We start from the raw sequence: 16,592 nt of genomic DNA, 5'->3' as shown, positions 1-16,592 counted from the left end.
AAATGACTGTGTTCTGTCAGAGGCATTGCACAAACACCGTCATCTCCTGCGAGAGCACCGAGGAGAGCGTCAAGATGGAGACATAAGACGAAGTGAACTGGAGCTGAGAAGACTATAGTGGGAAACCAAGGAAACGTGGTGGCTGACAGAACAAGGCTCGTCATATGCAGTGGCTCGCTGACTCAAACCAAAGTGAATTTGAAATATAGGTGTATTGTCAAAGAAAGCGTTGTATCCACGTAATATTTTCTTCGTAACTGTCACATTTTTGACGAAAATGCTTAAAAATTGCAACAATTTCCATTTTATTTAATTTTTACTCTTTTATGTCGCACTGTAGTGTCGCTACAAACAGCGTACATGTAGCAATCATGTGCATACGTAGTGTATAGTCAAATAAAATGTCAGTACAGGCAAAGACAATACATCTAGAGTCAGACCAAGATAAGTTGACAGACAGTGCGAGTGTTATTTTAAACGTCAATCATCTAAGAAATTATTACATTTACTTAACACTTGCACGGGCTGGACTATCAAAATCGCTGCCCGCTTATGATGTCAACGACCAAGTCGACCATCAAAATATTGTTTTTTGAAATGTTACAGTCTTTCTCGCTTTTTTAGTTTCATTGTATTCCAAATATTTGTTACCATCTTTGGGATTCTTTTTTGGTATTTTTGTGGCAAAAATGTTCGCAATTATGAAGATAGATAGATGACAATATCTTCTTGTTTACATCGGCGTTAAATTAGTAGCTCTGAAAATCCGCAGCATGGTGAATACCAAATAGAATCTGGCAGGCTTTACATTTAATTGTATTCTTTCATTAAACTTTACTTTCCTCTTTTGACGGGTTTTGTCAAGAATTTTATTGTGATGATACTAATAAAGGTGGATGGGCTCCAATTGTATCAACTTTTATACAATTTAATATTAGTGACCACAGCCGGCAAAATTTTCCATAAGGACGCCTTGTCAAGTCATGCGTATAAAGATACATGCAAATAGCGTTCGCGTCCTTATGGCAAACGACAAAGAGGGACGTTTTGCCGGCCGCGGTCACATTTGGTAACTATTATGGATTGTTATTATCTTCACAAAACCTAAACAATTACCAGATAATAAGTTATTGCTTGGGTATTGAGAAAAATAGTGAACAACAACTAGTTCTGCGGTAACGCGCCATCTGTTGGTTGCTATTCAATAGGACCAGGAACGTTCGGGTAATTAATTTTTCTACGATTGTTCCCTGGCTGACGAGATAGGATAACAACATGAAATATTAGATGCATCCTGGTAACCGTGGTCCATTCCCCAGGTGGCAGCACCGCTGTACCAGCAGGCGCCGGGCTCGCCGTCGCGGGCCGCGCGCGGAGCCCCGGAGGGCGCGCCGGCGGGCCCGGCCGCGGCGGCCGCCACCTCGCCCATGGCGCCGCCCTCTAACCCAGTCTACTACGCCATGAATGTCTGACGGGGGGACTAGGCGAGTACCTACTATTAATTCAATTGTGACCTGCATTCGCCATTGACATATATATCTAAGGACGGGCCATACGGGCACTAAGAATGGTGCTAGTTCAGTGGTGTCACTCACGAGTTCGAGCCAATCGTGCAGTCTAACGCAACTAGTTGCGACTAATCTCGCGCGTGGTCCGAACTTATCAACCAATCGCGTTGCAGCGTTAGACTGCATGATTGGCTCGAATTTTTGTGCGTGACACCGCTGTACTGGCCCCAGTCTTATTGTCCGTAAGGCCCGTCCTTAGATATAGGTATATGTCAATGCCATTCACTGTAAAAATAAACTTGTTTCGCTGGATGCCGTTTTTAACCGACTTCAAGATTTCAAAAGAGGAGGTTATCAATTCGGTTATGTTTTTTTTTTTATGTTTTATACTCCATAACTCCGTCATTTCTGAACCGATTTTGAAAATAATTTTTTTGGTTTGTATTTATATATATACAGATTGGTCCCGTTTTTGTCAAAACTCAGTTCTGATGATGGGATCCATGAGGAATCGAGGGAACTCTTCAAATGTGAAAGGCATACATATAGTGATTTTTGTATTTTCTGTAACAAATCAAGCATTTACATTTAAAAAAGTGACATTTGATGAAGTAGAACTGCTGATGATCATCAGAATGGAACTCTTCAACGACGCATAGTACACGTTTGGCGATTTCTCCTCTTCGTTGTGTTTGTTAAGTAAATGAAATTTTCAAAACAAATTTTTGTCGAGTTCGAGTTCTGACGATGGGGTCCATGAGGAATCGAGGGAACTCTTCAAATTTGAAAGGCACACATATAGTGATTTTTATATTTTCATTAACAAATCAAGTATTTACATTTGTAGAAGTGAGATTTGATGAAGTGGAACTGCTGATGATGAACAGAACGGAAATCTTCAATGATGCATAGTTCACGTTTGGCAAGTTGTTCTCTTTGCCAAGCAGTTAGATTTTCGAGGCACATTTTTATATTTCTATCCTATTTCGTTTTTTTAATAATTATCTGGTGCTTTATTTCATGCATGGTGTGAAATAATTTATCTTAAATACAGTCGAATACCCTATTGCGGGTATCTTGCCAGTCAACCATAGGGCAAATCTGAAATGTGTCAAGGTGGGTGCAGTGGCAAAAAAAAACATGTTACCTCCTTTTTTACATAATTAGGCGTAGGACGCTGTCTTTTTAATTTCATTTCTAAAATTAACAATAATCGTTCTTTCACCGCTCTCCGTCATTGAAGTCGGTTTTTTTTGCTTAAAAAATATTATTATTTATACAGCTGAAATCAAAATTGATCCAAAATCAAGTATAAAAAGCTTTATAAAATTTTCAATTTAATTAATTATAAAGATTTTGGTGATAGAAACTGTATAATAAAATACATATATACTTTTAATATCGGTCACCTCATTCTTATATGTACTATTTTAGTAAGTACTTTGGATAATATGTAATGTTCAATTATTTATTTTCAGGTGAAAATTGTGGTAGGCCCTACAGGTGAAGTCCGAATCAGCGTCCAGCCGCCGACAAATTCTGTCGAATCTGCCAAGAAAGTTTCCTACAGCACGGATTGACCGTGAAAGGCCGTGCTTTCATGCTTTGAGAGTAGCTCGGTCCGTGTCGGCCGTCCGTCTCCGGTACTCTTAGTTCTGATACTCTTTACAGTGTTAAATACTTACTAATAGGTATTTAGCACCGACGAATTTGAACAATTATCACAGAAACAACAAAGAAATCTAATTTTTGGTAAAAAAGAACCAACGAACACGTACAAACTCGAATTACTAACGCAGCCTAGGGTAGATCTTCAACAATGCCTGTTATATAAAATATTTTAATTATAGATAAGCATCGATCGTTCACAAGGCCGACAATAATTTTTAGACTTATAGCTCCATACATAAGAACTGACACTGCCACTAGTCATCCAAAACAACGTACGTACAGTTTACAGCAATATTAAAACTGGATGTTCACCGATCGATCCAAATTCGGATCGGCGCTCTATGATCGCTCTCGCTCTAGGATCTGGGGTCTCCACTAAACGATCCAAACGAGCGCGGCCCGTCCACATCTACTGGGCATTTGAATAGCACTGGAGCGCGCCTGTGGATTTGGTATGTTCGAAATAACCTAAGAAAATATGCCTATGATCATCGATGATATGTGTAGTAGTTAAATTTTAAACGGTTATTCCTTGAACCTTGAGGTCTTCTGATAAACATGCTAAATGTCCCCAGTGTGTGAGGTTACGGTGGTGGAGTAAAAAGTACAGTAGGGCTCAAAAGTGCATGGACAAGTAATGAATGATATCATTCATAAATTGTCCATGCAAATTTGAACCAAGCACATTGGACCAAGATATTGGACAAATGGGACACCACCCTACGCAATAGCGGTAAATCAAGGCAGTGTGCTTACACCTTGATTTGATAATAATCGACATATTAGGTAAATAAACACTTAGTCTTTATTATCATACTGCAGATGTTTCTATTTGTTAAATGAATACAATATTTGATTATTCGTTGGGAGTATATGATTATTCTAGGTTTGAAGACACTTTTAAACGAAAACTACTTATAAAAGCGGGAAAAGGGATAGATGAAGAGTAGGTACAGAACATTTTCCCTATGCATATCAGGCACCGCCACCGTACATACACATTATAAGTATATTCTGAACTCTAGAGGAGAAACACGACGCAATTCACTTAATACTCATATATATGACCCAAAGATATATTTCACTCTATATACTAATGTATGTCACGTGAATTATATCAGACGTAATATTTATAAGTACCAAAGATTTATTAATTTTGTATAATGAGGAATGTCTAAAAATATTTCGTGCTTCGATTTTCACAGCTAAACGAGATGGCGCGGTACATCATGTACAGTAACTTTGGTTGTCAAAAGTTGACGTTTGACAATACACTGACTAGAAAACATATGGTGCAGTATAGCGGCATCTGTTTCGGCTATCAAACTAGCGAGCACGTTTTATCTTAGACTTTACCTCTCTATTACAATTAATAACTCTTTGAAAGTACAGATCAGCAATTAAAACGTCTTGTGGTTCTTAGAATCTTGAATACTAGGGGTAGTCCCAGGTATAGCATTGGATGAAGTGTGGCTGTAGTGGTAAATTAAGTATCTACTTGTTGTGTACTAAATTCTCATGTAATAAAATAAAACATAGCATAACGTGTAGTTGCCAGAGAGCATGACACAGTTGTTCCTTCGTTCAAAATGAGCTTTTCAAACCACGCAAACGCAATCTACCCTATCTTTCTATCTACTCGTATCTAAATATCTATTACAAGAAATTAAAAATAAATGTAACTTAGCTACCTATCTCTTGAAAGAACGGCCGCAGCTGATCTGATTGCCTTACTTACTAATTAAATGATGATCAGATTATACAATTGACAGAAGGTCGAGGTACTTTAGCCGATCGCAAACTTACATTTGCAGTTTGGGGCCAATGTAAATGTATAGGGATAACAGCATAGCAAACGCTTCGTTTGTACCATAACCCAGTTTATCTGTTTAGAAACGCCTTATATTATGTGTCCGTGATCTCGAGAGATGTGACTAGCAATATTATAATAATAGGTACTTGTTTTTTTTTTTATTAAAGTTTGCCAACAGGTGTAGTTCAAATACAATTGGACTTAAATAATAACCACAAAAATCATACCGGAGTATTCACCCAATAATAGGCAAACACAACTTGCTAATACTACGCGCTTACATTTTGTATTTATGTTAAAATTCTTAACCTTAGCCAAAACAAAACAAAAAAGCTACAAGCATTAAGATACAAGAAAGCAAAATGAAAAGTAAAACAGATGTAACTATTCTAGAATTAAGCTATGATAAACTACAACGACTCCAAAAATACTACAATTTCATGTACCAACCTACTACAGACAGAGGTCGGTGCATACAATTGCAGGAATTAAACAAAATGGACATAAAGGCGAATTACAGTGGCCATCCAGTTAATTTGTCACAACAATTATTACTTTTTGACATTTCAATGTAAACAATTATTTCTATTTTTAATAAGTATGTTTTATGTGAAACTAATTTTTTAATTAAAGAACAGAAATAAAAAAATATCGGTTATATACGTCTGCGCCATACGTAAAATTTAACGTGTTTGGCTTCTTAGCTTATTAGTCTTTTTGCAGTTCATGAAGATAGCACAATTTCTAACAAGAGCTGCACAAATAAGTGGCCTTTGCATTGTATTTGTCAAGGAAAAATACGAAAATCAATACTTTCGCTGAGTAAATCTGACACCGCTCATGATATAAAGTTTCTTCATCGCTCTCCTAGCTTTATCCCAGCATTCTCCTACGGCTCATAGGAAGGACCTGAGGTCTGCTCGGCAACATAATCCTAACAATGAAATAAGAATAAGCAATCGTTTTTACAGTACATATGTCACTACTTTACCGCACTAGTCGGTAATTAGCACTTTGCGGGCCTATACTGAAAATTTAAAGGGTTATATATTATGTACTGTAAACGAGTTGCGAATTACCTATACGCACATAATGTACTATTACGAAAGGGACGGCCATCTAACCTCCCCGCCGAGAGAGGAATAGGTCTATTCGATCTTTGCCACTACAGTCTATGCTATTAACAAGTAGAAAAATACAAATATAGCATCGTAAAATGAGTGCCAAAATATTAATTTCAGTATTATAATATAGTATTATAGTAATGTAGACAAAACCGTGAATTTTTGCCTCTCTTAACTAGATAATTAGATATATTAATCAGCACGTAAATCTTATGTTGTTTAAGTAAAACTGAATAAACAGCGCTGAATAAGGGTTTTTATAATGCGACTTTATTATCAAGACGGAAAAAGGCTTCGATATACAAAGATTCCGTTTTGGTTTAGGTGATTCAAATGTCCTTAAATCTATTCATTATTTTATATCTTTAAGATTACGTTCGAGATGTCATAATTACGATCTACCGATAATCACAGGTATATAATAGGTAGTACCAAGTAGTACTGTGAAAACTAAGATACGTGCCAGATTTTTCAGTAACTACTTAATACCTTATATTGTTACATACATATTATATCCAAACAATCTTTTAAATCGGTTTCTTAATTTCGATAACCCGTGAACGGAAATAAAATACTGCTAAGAACAGGTTGACCTGTAGCTCTACTTATTTCTTTAAGATTTCCGCAGCCGGCCTATATTATCATAATATAAACTATTGGGGGTAAATATATTATATTAAGGAAATTAAAAGTATTACACCATTGTTGATCATGAAATGTTATGTTACTTGTATATTAATACGGGTCTTCGTTGTTCGGATAAATGTGTAGGGAAAACCTCGATTTTCTACATCATATAATGTGGACATTTGTGAAATGTCGAGAGTAATTAGGTCCCCTGTCATATTAGCATACATCAGGGTTTTTAGTGCGGGAATGTTGTACACTAGCCAAAAATTAGGGTAAAAACTAATATTATTTTACATTTCTAAGCACAATTGGAGCTTATTACCTAGTTTTAATTCATAGTTTAGTAATTATTTTACAATAAACAAAGTTATAAATACAGGAAATTATTAGTCCGAGGCACGTCTACAGTGGCCGTTTTATGTGCTACGGAATTGCCTCGCTTATTCCCTATTCCCGCACCAAAAACCTCGATGTATCCAAATTAGTAGGTACCTGTGTCTAATTTCTTATGGCTTAAAAGTCAATCCTGATAATATTTTAGAATTTCGTTTCTAAAACTAAGCATTTCTACATAGAAAATAAAAGAATGTCTTTATCAAATAACAAAAATTAATATACCTATACAAACATTAAAACAACGTCGCACAAGTGTAAGACCAAAAGGTAGACCAAGTTTTGAAATTCTGCTGAATTCATGTATATACCTAAGAAAAATAATATTTTTGTCTATTCCGGAAATTTGGGCCTCTGGTTAAAGCCCTGCAATTAAATTCTTCTTGCCTGACATACCTACTGTGATCTTGAACCTAAAGATTGTATTTATATTCCTCTACACGATGCTGATTCTCATGATTCTGCTATTACGTCATTCTTCCAAAGTGCAGGTTTTATTACTTAATTGTTTTCGGACGTATACAATTTAGCTGGTTATCCAACATTTACAATAATATAGGTACATATTGACACAAATTTGGCCGAATCACACAAGAGTGTTGTCTAACGGGTGATAACAAAAAATAAGAATGATTTTCTGTAGACTTATAAACAAATCTACCTACATAAACAAAAAAATGCTATTAATAAAGTTTTTGCTAGTTCTTTTGAGATTCTTGAATTTCGAATATTTATTTTTTCAAACATTTGTTTTTGTTAGAAGTGGAGTCGAAACAAGAAACTCTGCGAAAACGTGTTGTACGTTTTAAAAATTCTAACTTAAACATGGGAAACGGGACACAGTGGGTCATTTTAGTACAGAGAATGTAGCAGTACCTACTATATATAGAAATATTCCATCCTTGACTATAAATCGCAAAAGTAGTAGTGGCTGGCCAGCGAAAATAATAACCAAGGCAAGCCTGAATTGATTCCAGCACTTTTAATTATATAGCCATCGAGATGCCGCCAAAAAGTTTAAGTGTTACCAACCGTACATTTGTCGATCATCAAAAAAGATAGGTGCTAGAAGGGAAGCGCCCCGGCATACACAGATCAGTAAAAACCAACCATTACATATATCTCAGTGGTGTCGCGATGACTCGAAATTACAAAGGGAAATCATTCAGTTTCGATGATAAAAGTTATTTTCCTTTTATCAAAACTTATATACCTGGAAACGGTTGACACTATACTACTCGTAGCAATAATTCTACAATACCAGGCAATATCAAACACAAGTATTATGGACAAGTTTGAGCAGACATACATTACAATTCTCGGACTCCAATAACATACCATTTGTATGTAAGAAAGTCCGAATTACCACAAAGCTTCCACAATGTCGGCTGATTGATAGTTATTTTGGCTGTTTGAGTAGTTGAGTGTATACGAATAATTGGAGAGCTGAAAACTGTGCCCAGCTAATGAAAATGACTAACACTTGTGTTCCGAAAATGGACAAAAACGGTGTCCAAAGGTCTTATTCGAACTTTATATCTAAACTACGTCAAAAAGCTGACCACGGGCCCTATTCTAACGTCCATTAATTTTATTGTAAATAATTATCATGTATATATTGGCTAATAATAACAAAAAAAAGTTTTTATCACAGCAGCTCTGAAATAATTCTCATTTTTTGTTATCACCCGTTAATACAACGATGATACTTAAATAAAGATGACTATCCTAATCTGTCTTTTTACAAATTTACTGTGGAAATAAAATAATCGCTGATAGGTAATTAATTTTTTTCAAGTCAGAAAGTTTAGTCATGTCCGCCTTAGAAGGTCGTGGCATTCCATCGACATCTCGTGTAGCTCGTAATTTGACGCATATTGTGAAGATTGAAACTTATATTCTGATTTTACAGACCTCGAGTATTACTTACATAATTTACATTTGTTTATATTTGATATGCTTCACAGGTACTAAATTATTAGATACCTACTGCTGTAGCTAAGCTCTTTTAATCTGTTTTGTACAAAAGCTTACCAAATAATACCATTATTGATTTGGACCGAAGCCAGAGGCCAGTAGTAATGATAAGTAGGTAGGTTAAATTAATATATTTTTTGTGCTTTCCAAGTAGAAATTGGGAGGCAGCTGTAAAAACACATTAGTTTAATAGAAAATACGAAATAGAACAAATCACACTTGTTTACTTCGAATCGCAACTTCAGCTTTGTTCGATGTTACCGGGAACATAGCTTGCTCCAATAATTATTGTTAGAAAAGGAAATCTAAAAAAGGAAACTTACATCAAATTCTAGTCACTATTTCATAAGAAGAAATACAGTTACCAATAGGTTGTTTTATCTTATATGTAGGTAGTTTTGTATATGGTCTGGAGGCTGGAAGATCAGTAAAAAGCTGATGCCAGGAGGCGCCACTTGCAACTGCTCAGCAAGCAATGGCTAAGAACTATCTTGAGTAGTGTTTAGTCGTACGAAAATATGACAATATTCCAAAAAAATTGTTGCAGCTTTATCGGATTACTAAACTCGACGGTGTCTTAAATCCAAGTGGGTGGGAAGATGACCATTCTAGGTATGTTACGATCTATGTCAATGACGTTTCTCTATTGTTAAACTTCTCTTCTATTTACAATCACAATATTCCACGTACCACATCTTGCTGAAGCGCAGGTTGTGAGCGTCAGGATGGAGGGCGGACCTCAGTGAATTTCAGCGAAATATTCATAAATATATTGTAACTTCTGTGTACCTCAGGGTACCTTTGGTATCTCAATAGAACAGATCTTTAACGTTCATTAAAATTAAGTTCGCTCCCGGGGTGAATGCACGATTTGGTACGGTGTGAAAAATAAAACTGTTTCCTAGCTCCATAATGAACATAGTGTTGTTAAAAGACTAGTCTTGAAGACTTTGAAACCTTAAAGACTCGCAAACCAAGAAATTATTGAAAAAAAACCTTGAAGGTTCAAGCTTTGAAGACTTAAGCGTTGAAGGTTTGAGCTCAAAAACGGTTCAGAATCTTAACGACTCAAGTTTTACGAGCTCTTAAGAGTAAGTTTTTAAGACTCGTACCTCATAGAGAGCTCAAGCTTTAAAAACTCGGGCCTATTGAAAGCTCAAGCCCCCCGAACCTCGAAGGCCTGAGTCGAGCGTTAAGAGCTCAAACAATGAGCGTTCTAGGCAGAAAGTATTATATAATTTTTTTAAAGAATATTAAGCACGTAACATGTTGCCACTTTGTAGTCATGTCTGGGTGTAGTGATTAACAGATCGCAAAAAGACTGATGTCACTCATAAAATTGATCTGCAGTCGAAATAAATCTTTAACTTTAGTTTAGAGGTATTGTTTATCCACTCTAATTGATATTACGAGTATACAAACAAAAATGCGATAAAGTCCAAATATATTTTTTTTTTTTCCCTATTTCACAAAAAATTATATAATATCCTCACGGGCACCCTATAGGTATAACTATCAAATATGGCATAGATTGATGTAAATTTTTAGAAGCTTTTAAGACTTGAATGCTCCAAACCTTATAGACTTAAACCTTCAAAGCTTAGGAGGCTTTAAAGCTTGAGGCCTAAAGACTCGAGGTTTCTGTGATCGTAAGCAGCAACGCGAACTTATTAATTTGAGGCTTATACGGTCGAGGGTTTAAGGTTCAAGGCTTCTAGACTCAGCAGTCGCGAGTCTTGTAGTTTACGCCTTGAAGCCTAAATTCACAACACAAAATGAACATTATGAACAAATACCGTTTATAAAGTATAAATGATTAATCCTGCGGGGTGGCGTCACCATGGTCGGTCACGTTAAATTACATTTAATTTACTTATACGTCAACAATTATTTTAATCTAGATAATACAATAATAATATATACACGGAACCCGCGAGGAAACGGAAAGATTTTAACAGTATATTCCAAAACGTAATTAGAGTCAAAAATGTCATAAACTTTTTTTTTATTCGCCTATTTTGAGAGTTGATAACAATTTAAAAAAAGGCGTTTGTTTTTACTGTGTTTCAGTGCATAACGCCTTTTTGATGGGCCCTAGTCTAGACGTCCTCATTGGCAGATATCAAATGGACACGGAACACTTTGAATAAGAATAAATTTTATTTTCAATAAGACACAACAGAATATGTCAGGGGTCTCCGCACTAGGCTACACCTGTATCACGGGGAACCAGTAACAATTAAAATTATTAAAATAAGGTAAGTACGTATAGTAAGATAAAAAACATTCCTGCAAGGTATGAACACTAAACTAACAGACTAGTTTTTACGAATTTACGAATAATTTTCCAAGAATATGTACTTATTATGTATAAAAATATACAAAAAGCAAAAAAAAATAGGACTGAATTGATTTAAATTTGTATAAGATTATTTGAATTATTTCCTTCTTATGACCTCAGTAGGGCTAATATAGTCGGCTCTTTATCATTTGTCACCACGCCTGTCACGTTCTAACAAGTATAGAAGCGCAAAAGTGACGGGCATAGTGACAAGTGATAAAAATGGAACCATAATACCGCCGCAGGAATACATGGGTCAATTTTTTCCATTTCCTCGCGGGCACCTTATATATATGCATATGTAATTGTTGAATTTCTAGTTCGATGCCAAGTGATTAATTAATGATGCCTGAAATTTTAGAATAAAAAGTTGAAGTTTATGGATTTTGTTAATCAACTTACATACATATAGATGTTACGTGAGTATTTATGTAATGTAAGTTACTTACAAGAATGGTATTATATTAGGTAACATGATTTTCTTCGCCAAAGATGCGAGACTGGTACTGCTTACAGAATCTCATGCCTCACGATTCCGTTTGCATAATTAGTAATAGGTAAATAATGTATATTTGTTATTAATAAAAATAGGGTAGCGTTTGTAAGGTTAGTGGTAATGTTACACCAAAAAATGCAGTTTTTGTTGAATTCATAAGAAGAACGTTTTGTCAGAGTATATTTTGGATTGAGGCTTCTGTTACAGCAATGAACTCATACATGTTTGAGTAATGAAGATCCTTGCGTACGCTTGTGTATATAGCCATATTGTGCGAGGTGATTAGATTGTTCTGCGATTTGGGGGTATGTATTTCCATGATAAAAGTTGTTCAGAATGATCTACACATTCACCTCGCAAAATTGGACTATTGGTTCATAAATAAACAGTCTAAACCCTATGGCAGACGTACCTGAAGTTGTAAACGAAATTTTAGGATATTGTTGATAACATGTAACGTAAATTATTTGCGTTTGTGAACCCGTTAATAAGATATTATTAACATGTAAAAATTTTAAAATTAGAAAATAATGGGTAATGATATCTCGCTACCTTAAGTCATGAGAACAGGGGCTGTTGTGAGTAGAAGTATTGGAAAAACTTCATAAGAGAACCAATGTTCTGTATTATATACAAATCTCAAAGTTTATAGTTTTATCGTGTGTAATTTTATATACTTACCTAATATCTGACATAAGTAATCACATAAGGAATGTGATGAGAGATATATAAATCACAAGCTCTGGTGATGTATAACGTTGCTACGACTACAAATGGGTGAAATAAATGAGCATTATCCATTTAAAAAGTAACTTTCAAAAAGTTTAGTCTGGATAGTGAGGGTGAGCATCTAGCAGAGCTATGAGGGGTTGTGAAAGGGTTCGAGAATGCGGAGCGGCGCGATGATGCGTTCCAAATAGTGTGTGTGTTGCTATTGGTATAAAAGTTTCTTCCGCACCACCGCTTCGTTACTTCGCTTAGCTGTGAGGATTGCTCACCCTGCCTGCGCACGAGACCCGCTGAATCCAGCCAAGTCGCTCGTCGGTCGGCCAGGCCATTAGCGATGCGACAAACGATTCATTGTTAAAGATAATATTTTAGTAGATCTCATATCTAATTATAGCGCTCTAATTCGATGTTCAGTGATTAAGAATTTTTCTCTAAAATTTGAGTATTATTAGCAAAAATTATTACCTACGTGTTGTGAAAGATCTACCTACATATAAATTCATTAATTCACGAAAACCGAATGACTCATGAGTACCCTGTACCGGCATTGCTTGTATTAAATATAGCTTGAATTTTTGTGTGATGAACACGGATATTTGTTTCTGAGTCATGGGTGTTTTCTATGTATGTATTTATAGTTATATTATATATATATATCGTTGTCTAGGTACCTACAACACAAGCCTCGTTGAGCTTACTGTGGGACTTAGTCAATTTGTGTATTAATGTCTTATCACATTTATTTATTTATAAATACAATACTTGCGAGTTATTCAGAGTAGGTAAATGACTTACTCAAGTTAATGGTACTTGTATAAGCTTCATTCGGTATGCAAATATGTGAAATTATATGTTCGTGTCGATGGTGGCATACCTAGTTAGTGCCTACCTAAAAATAATTGGATCCTGATTAAATTGATTGTCATACTTAATGAGAGTTTCGTTCATCCTAACTTAGTTGGTTTCAATGCTGCTGAGCACAGGGGGCACGGCACAGGATAGGTTAGGTCATTTTCCCAAAATCATTATTTCCTTGTAGCGTAATTTCCAGTCGCATTTTTTCCTATTCTTAATTTACACCAGACGTATTTATTCCTAACATGATTTTTCCATTCGCATATTTTCCCATTAGACAATTTAACTATTCTTAATTTACACTAGACGTATTTATTCCTTGCAAAATTGTCGGTGTTGGGAGTGTTGGGATTGGGACGGGGAAAATTTAAGGGTAGGTTAGGTTCGTTAGGTATCTTCAAACGGCCGAAGGCCAAACGGCACAGAATAGGAGCCCCGCGCAAGCGGGGCTCCGTCGATATTGCTAACTGTACGCAATTTGGGTGATTGTGGATAAATTGTCTAATGGGAAAATCTACGCATGGAAAAATCATGCAAGGAATAAATACGTCTAGTGTAAATTAAGAATGGTTAAATTGTCTAATGGGAAAATATGCGAATGGAAAAATCATGTTAGGAATAAATACGTCTGGTGTAAATTAAGAATAGGAAAAAATGCGACTGGAAATTACGCTACAAGGAAATAATGATTTTGGGAAAATGACCTAACCAGTCCGGCACAGGTATAAGACTAACTGATAATACATGTGGGTGTGCCTAAAGTAGACAAGTAATAGCATGGCTTAGGATATTTTTAAAAGTTTCTACCTATAGTATGAAATAAAGGATCCTACGATGCAGTGGATGGTGCTACAAATGTTATTTTATTTGTACTTGTACCGTACCCATGCAACACTGAAAGGTGTTTTTGAAACATTTTCTTTTTCTAATGCTCTTATTAATACGATGTGCACTCGGGGTGTGTTTCACGTTTTACAACGAATGGTGTATTATTGGTCGATTATAACGATCGAGGCATATAATTTATAAGACATATACATACTAATGACGTATTCTTATCAGATATATCTTTACTGACGACCGGTTTGGCCTAGTGGGTAGTGACCCTGCTTACGAAGCTGATGGTCCCGGGTTCAAATCCTGGTAAGGGCATTTATTCGTGTGATGAGCATGGATATTTGTTCCTGAGTCATGGGTGTTTTCTATGTATTTAAGTATTTATAAATATTTATATATTATATATATCGTTGTCTAGGTACCCTCAACACAAGTCATATTGAGCTTACTGTGGGACTTAGTATATAATAATATTTATATTTATATCTCTCATAGAATATAACAGGTATTTGATATAATATCTTTCAACATAATGCCAAGCAAGTATGATGCACATGCTTTATAATAAGGTATAACATTCATTGGCTATTATGTATTATAGACATATTTGTTGGAGCATCGTATCAAGTATGGTACCGATAGATAGGTTAAAAAATAGAGGTATCCCCTTGTCTAAAGAGGAAGGCGGCTCGGGGGGTATAACAAAGAAGAGCAAGTACAACCGCTATTTTAGGTTGAGTCAGATTAGGTTACCAACTTTGCCCCTCAGAAAATAGAAGTCCCGCAAAGCGGGGCTTCGTCTACTAGTCGTCAAGTCGTATTTGCTATAGTAATAACATAACAAATATTATGATACCTAAATTTAAGCTGTAAGCATAAATTTCATTGTAAGGATTGAACCTAATATAAATTCACACACGAGAAAATTTATTTTTTTATTCTTAATTATACCATTATAAAATTATTCCCCTTGTTGATAAACATATTGTTGATTATATTACCTTAGTGATATATCTTTCAAAATTATACCATGTGTTCTTATACTCGTATCGAATGAAAATATATCATTTATTGTTTTAGTGATCATTACACACCCGTGCAATCAACCATCAAAATATAGCCGTGATAAGTATTATCAGTTAGGTTCTATTACCTACCATTAACATTTCATTTTCGTTAGTATAATCGTACCTATCAGATTGAGGTACATAAGAGGGACTGATTTGGCGTGAAGGTAGGTACAGTAGGTAAATATTTACTTGTAGGTGATCCCGATCTTAGTATATAAACTAAGATTGTCCTTATGCCAAATTTTACGTTGTAATAGTTTTATGAGAAAACGTGCATATTTAGCAATTGTTTACTGTTTTTCGTTCTAAATAATATTGCTATAGGTATATTGCGCATATATAATTATGTAAAATGTTATTACTAATTACTTAATTGTTTTATATGCTATTTAAATTGAATAATAAATATTGTCTTGGTATGCAATGCCGGTAAAACTTAGTTTATTATGTTAAAGACTTCTAATTAAAAATTTGTTCGAGATATAGATAGGTATTTAGTACATAAATTTTAAAAAAACAGCAGATGTATAATGAGTGTTAGGGCAAAAATTTCGCCAAAAGTTTTGAACTACCCGTGTACAAAATTGTATTTGTAGATCGGTACACAATAAAAAAATAATTGAATCTTGATTTTTATTTTCGCTTCTTAAGCTGCTTAGGCTTACCCACAGACCTAAGGTTTGTCCACGAAAAAATGTGGTCGCCATATATTTCATTAAAAAAAATAAACCAAAAAAACAATTGACGTTTGTGACTTTCACAGTTAATGGCGGATAGTTTAAGCTTTCTTTTGGGGTTATTGATATTTTGTAATTTATACATTTAATAAATTGTGCCCTCGCCAACTGGATATACGTAAAAAAATGTGTACTTACACTTACAACCAAAATACTAGCATATCGCAAGGAAAGTTAGCAAAATTATTAAATGTTCCAAAATCAACGGTTCAAAAAGTATTGGCTAATTATCAGTCGAGATTGTCTGTTGCAAGAAAGAAAGGTTCGGAAAGAAATCGTGGTCCTGTTGATAAAGCCAAGGCGAAAAAAGTCATCGAGAACTTTAAGAAAAATCCAACTCTTTCCGTCCGGGACGTCGCCAGAAAATGTAAAGTATCGAGATCGGATGTACAGAAAATCAAACAGAGTGCA

At 35.2% G+C, this 16,592-nt stretch overlaps 1 protein-coding gene across 1 annotated transcript in view; it reads left to right on the top strand.

Annotated features, from left to right (window-relative positions):
- Positions 1-16,068, top strand: part of LOC133516958 (uncharacterized) — a 110,924-nt gene extending 94,856 nt beyond the window's left edge. Inside the window, exon 16 of the mRNA XM_061850031.1 lies at positions 1,320-16,068. Within this exon, the coding sequence (XP_061706015.1) occupies positions 1,320-1,472 (153 nt within the window). The 3' untranslated portion in view covers positions 1,473-16,068. The remainder of the gene's footprint in view (positions 1-1,319) is intronic.
- Positions 16,069-16,592: the final 524 nt, after the last annotated feature.

Source organism: Cydia pomonella, chromosome 1, assembly GCF_033807575.1.
Source record: "Cydia pomonella isolate Wapato2018A chromosome 1, ilCydPomo1, whole genome shotgun sequence".
NCBI lineage: Eukaryota > Metazoa > Arthropoda > Insecta > Lepidoptera > Tortricidae > Cydia > Cydia pomonella.
This window is presented reverse-complemented; position numbering and strand designations above follow the sequence as displayed.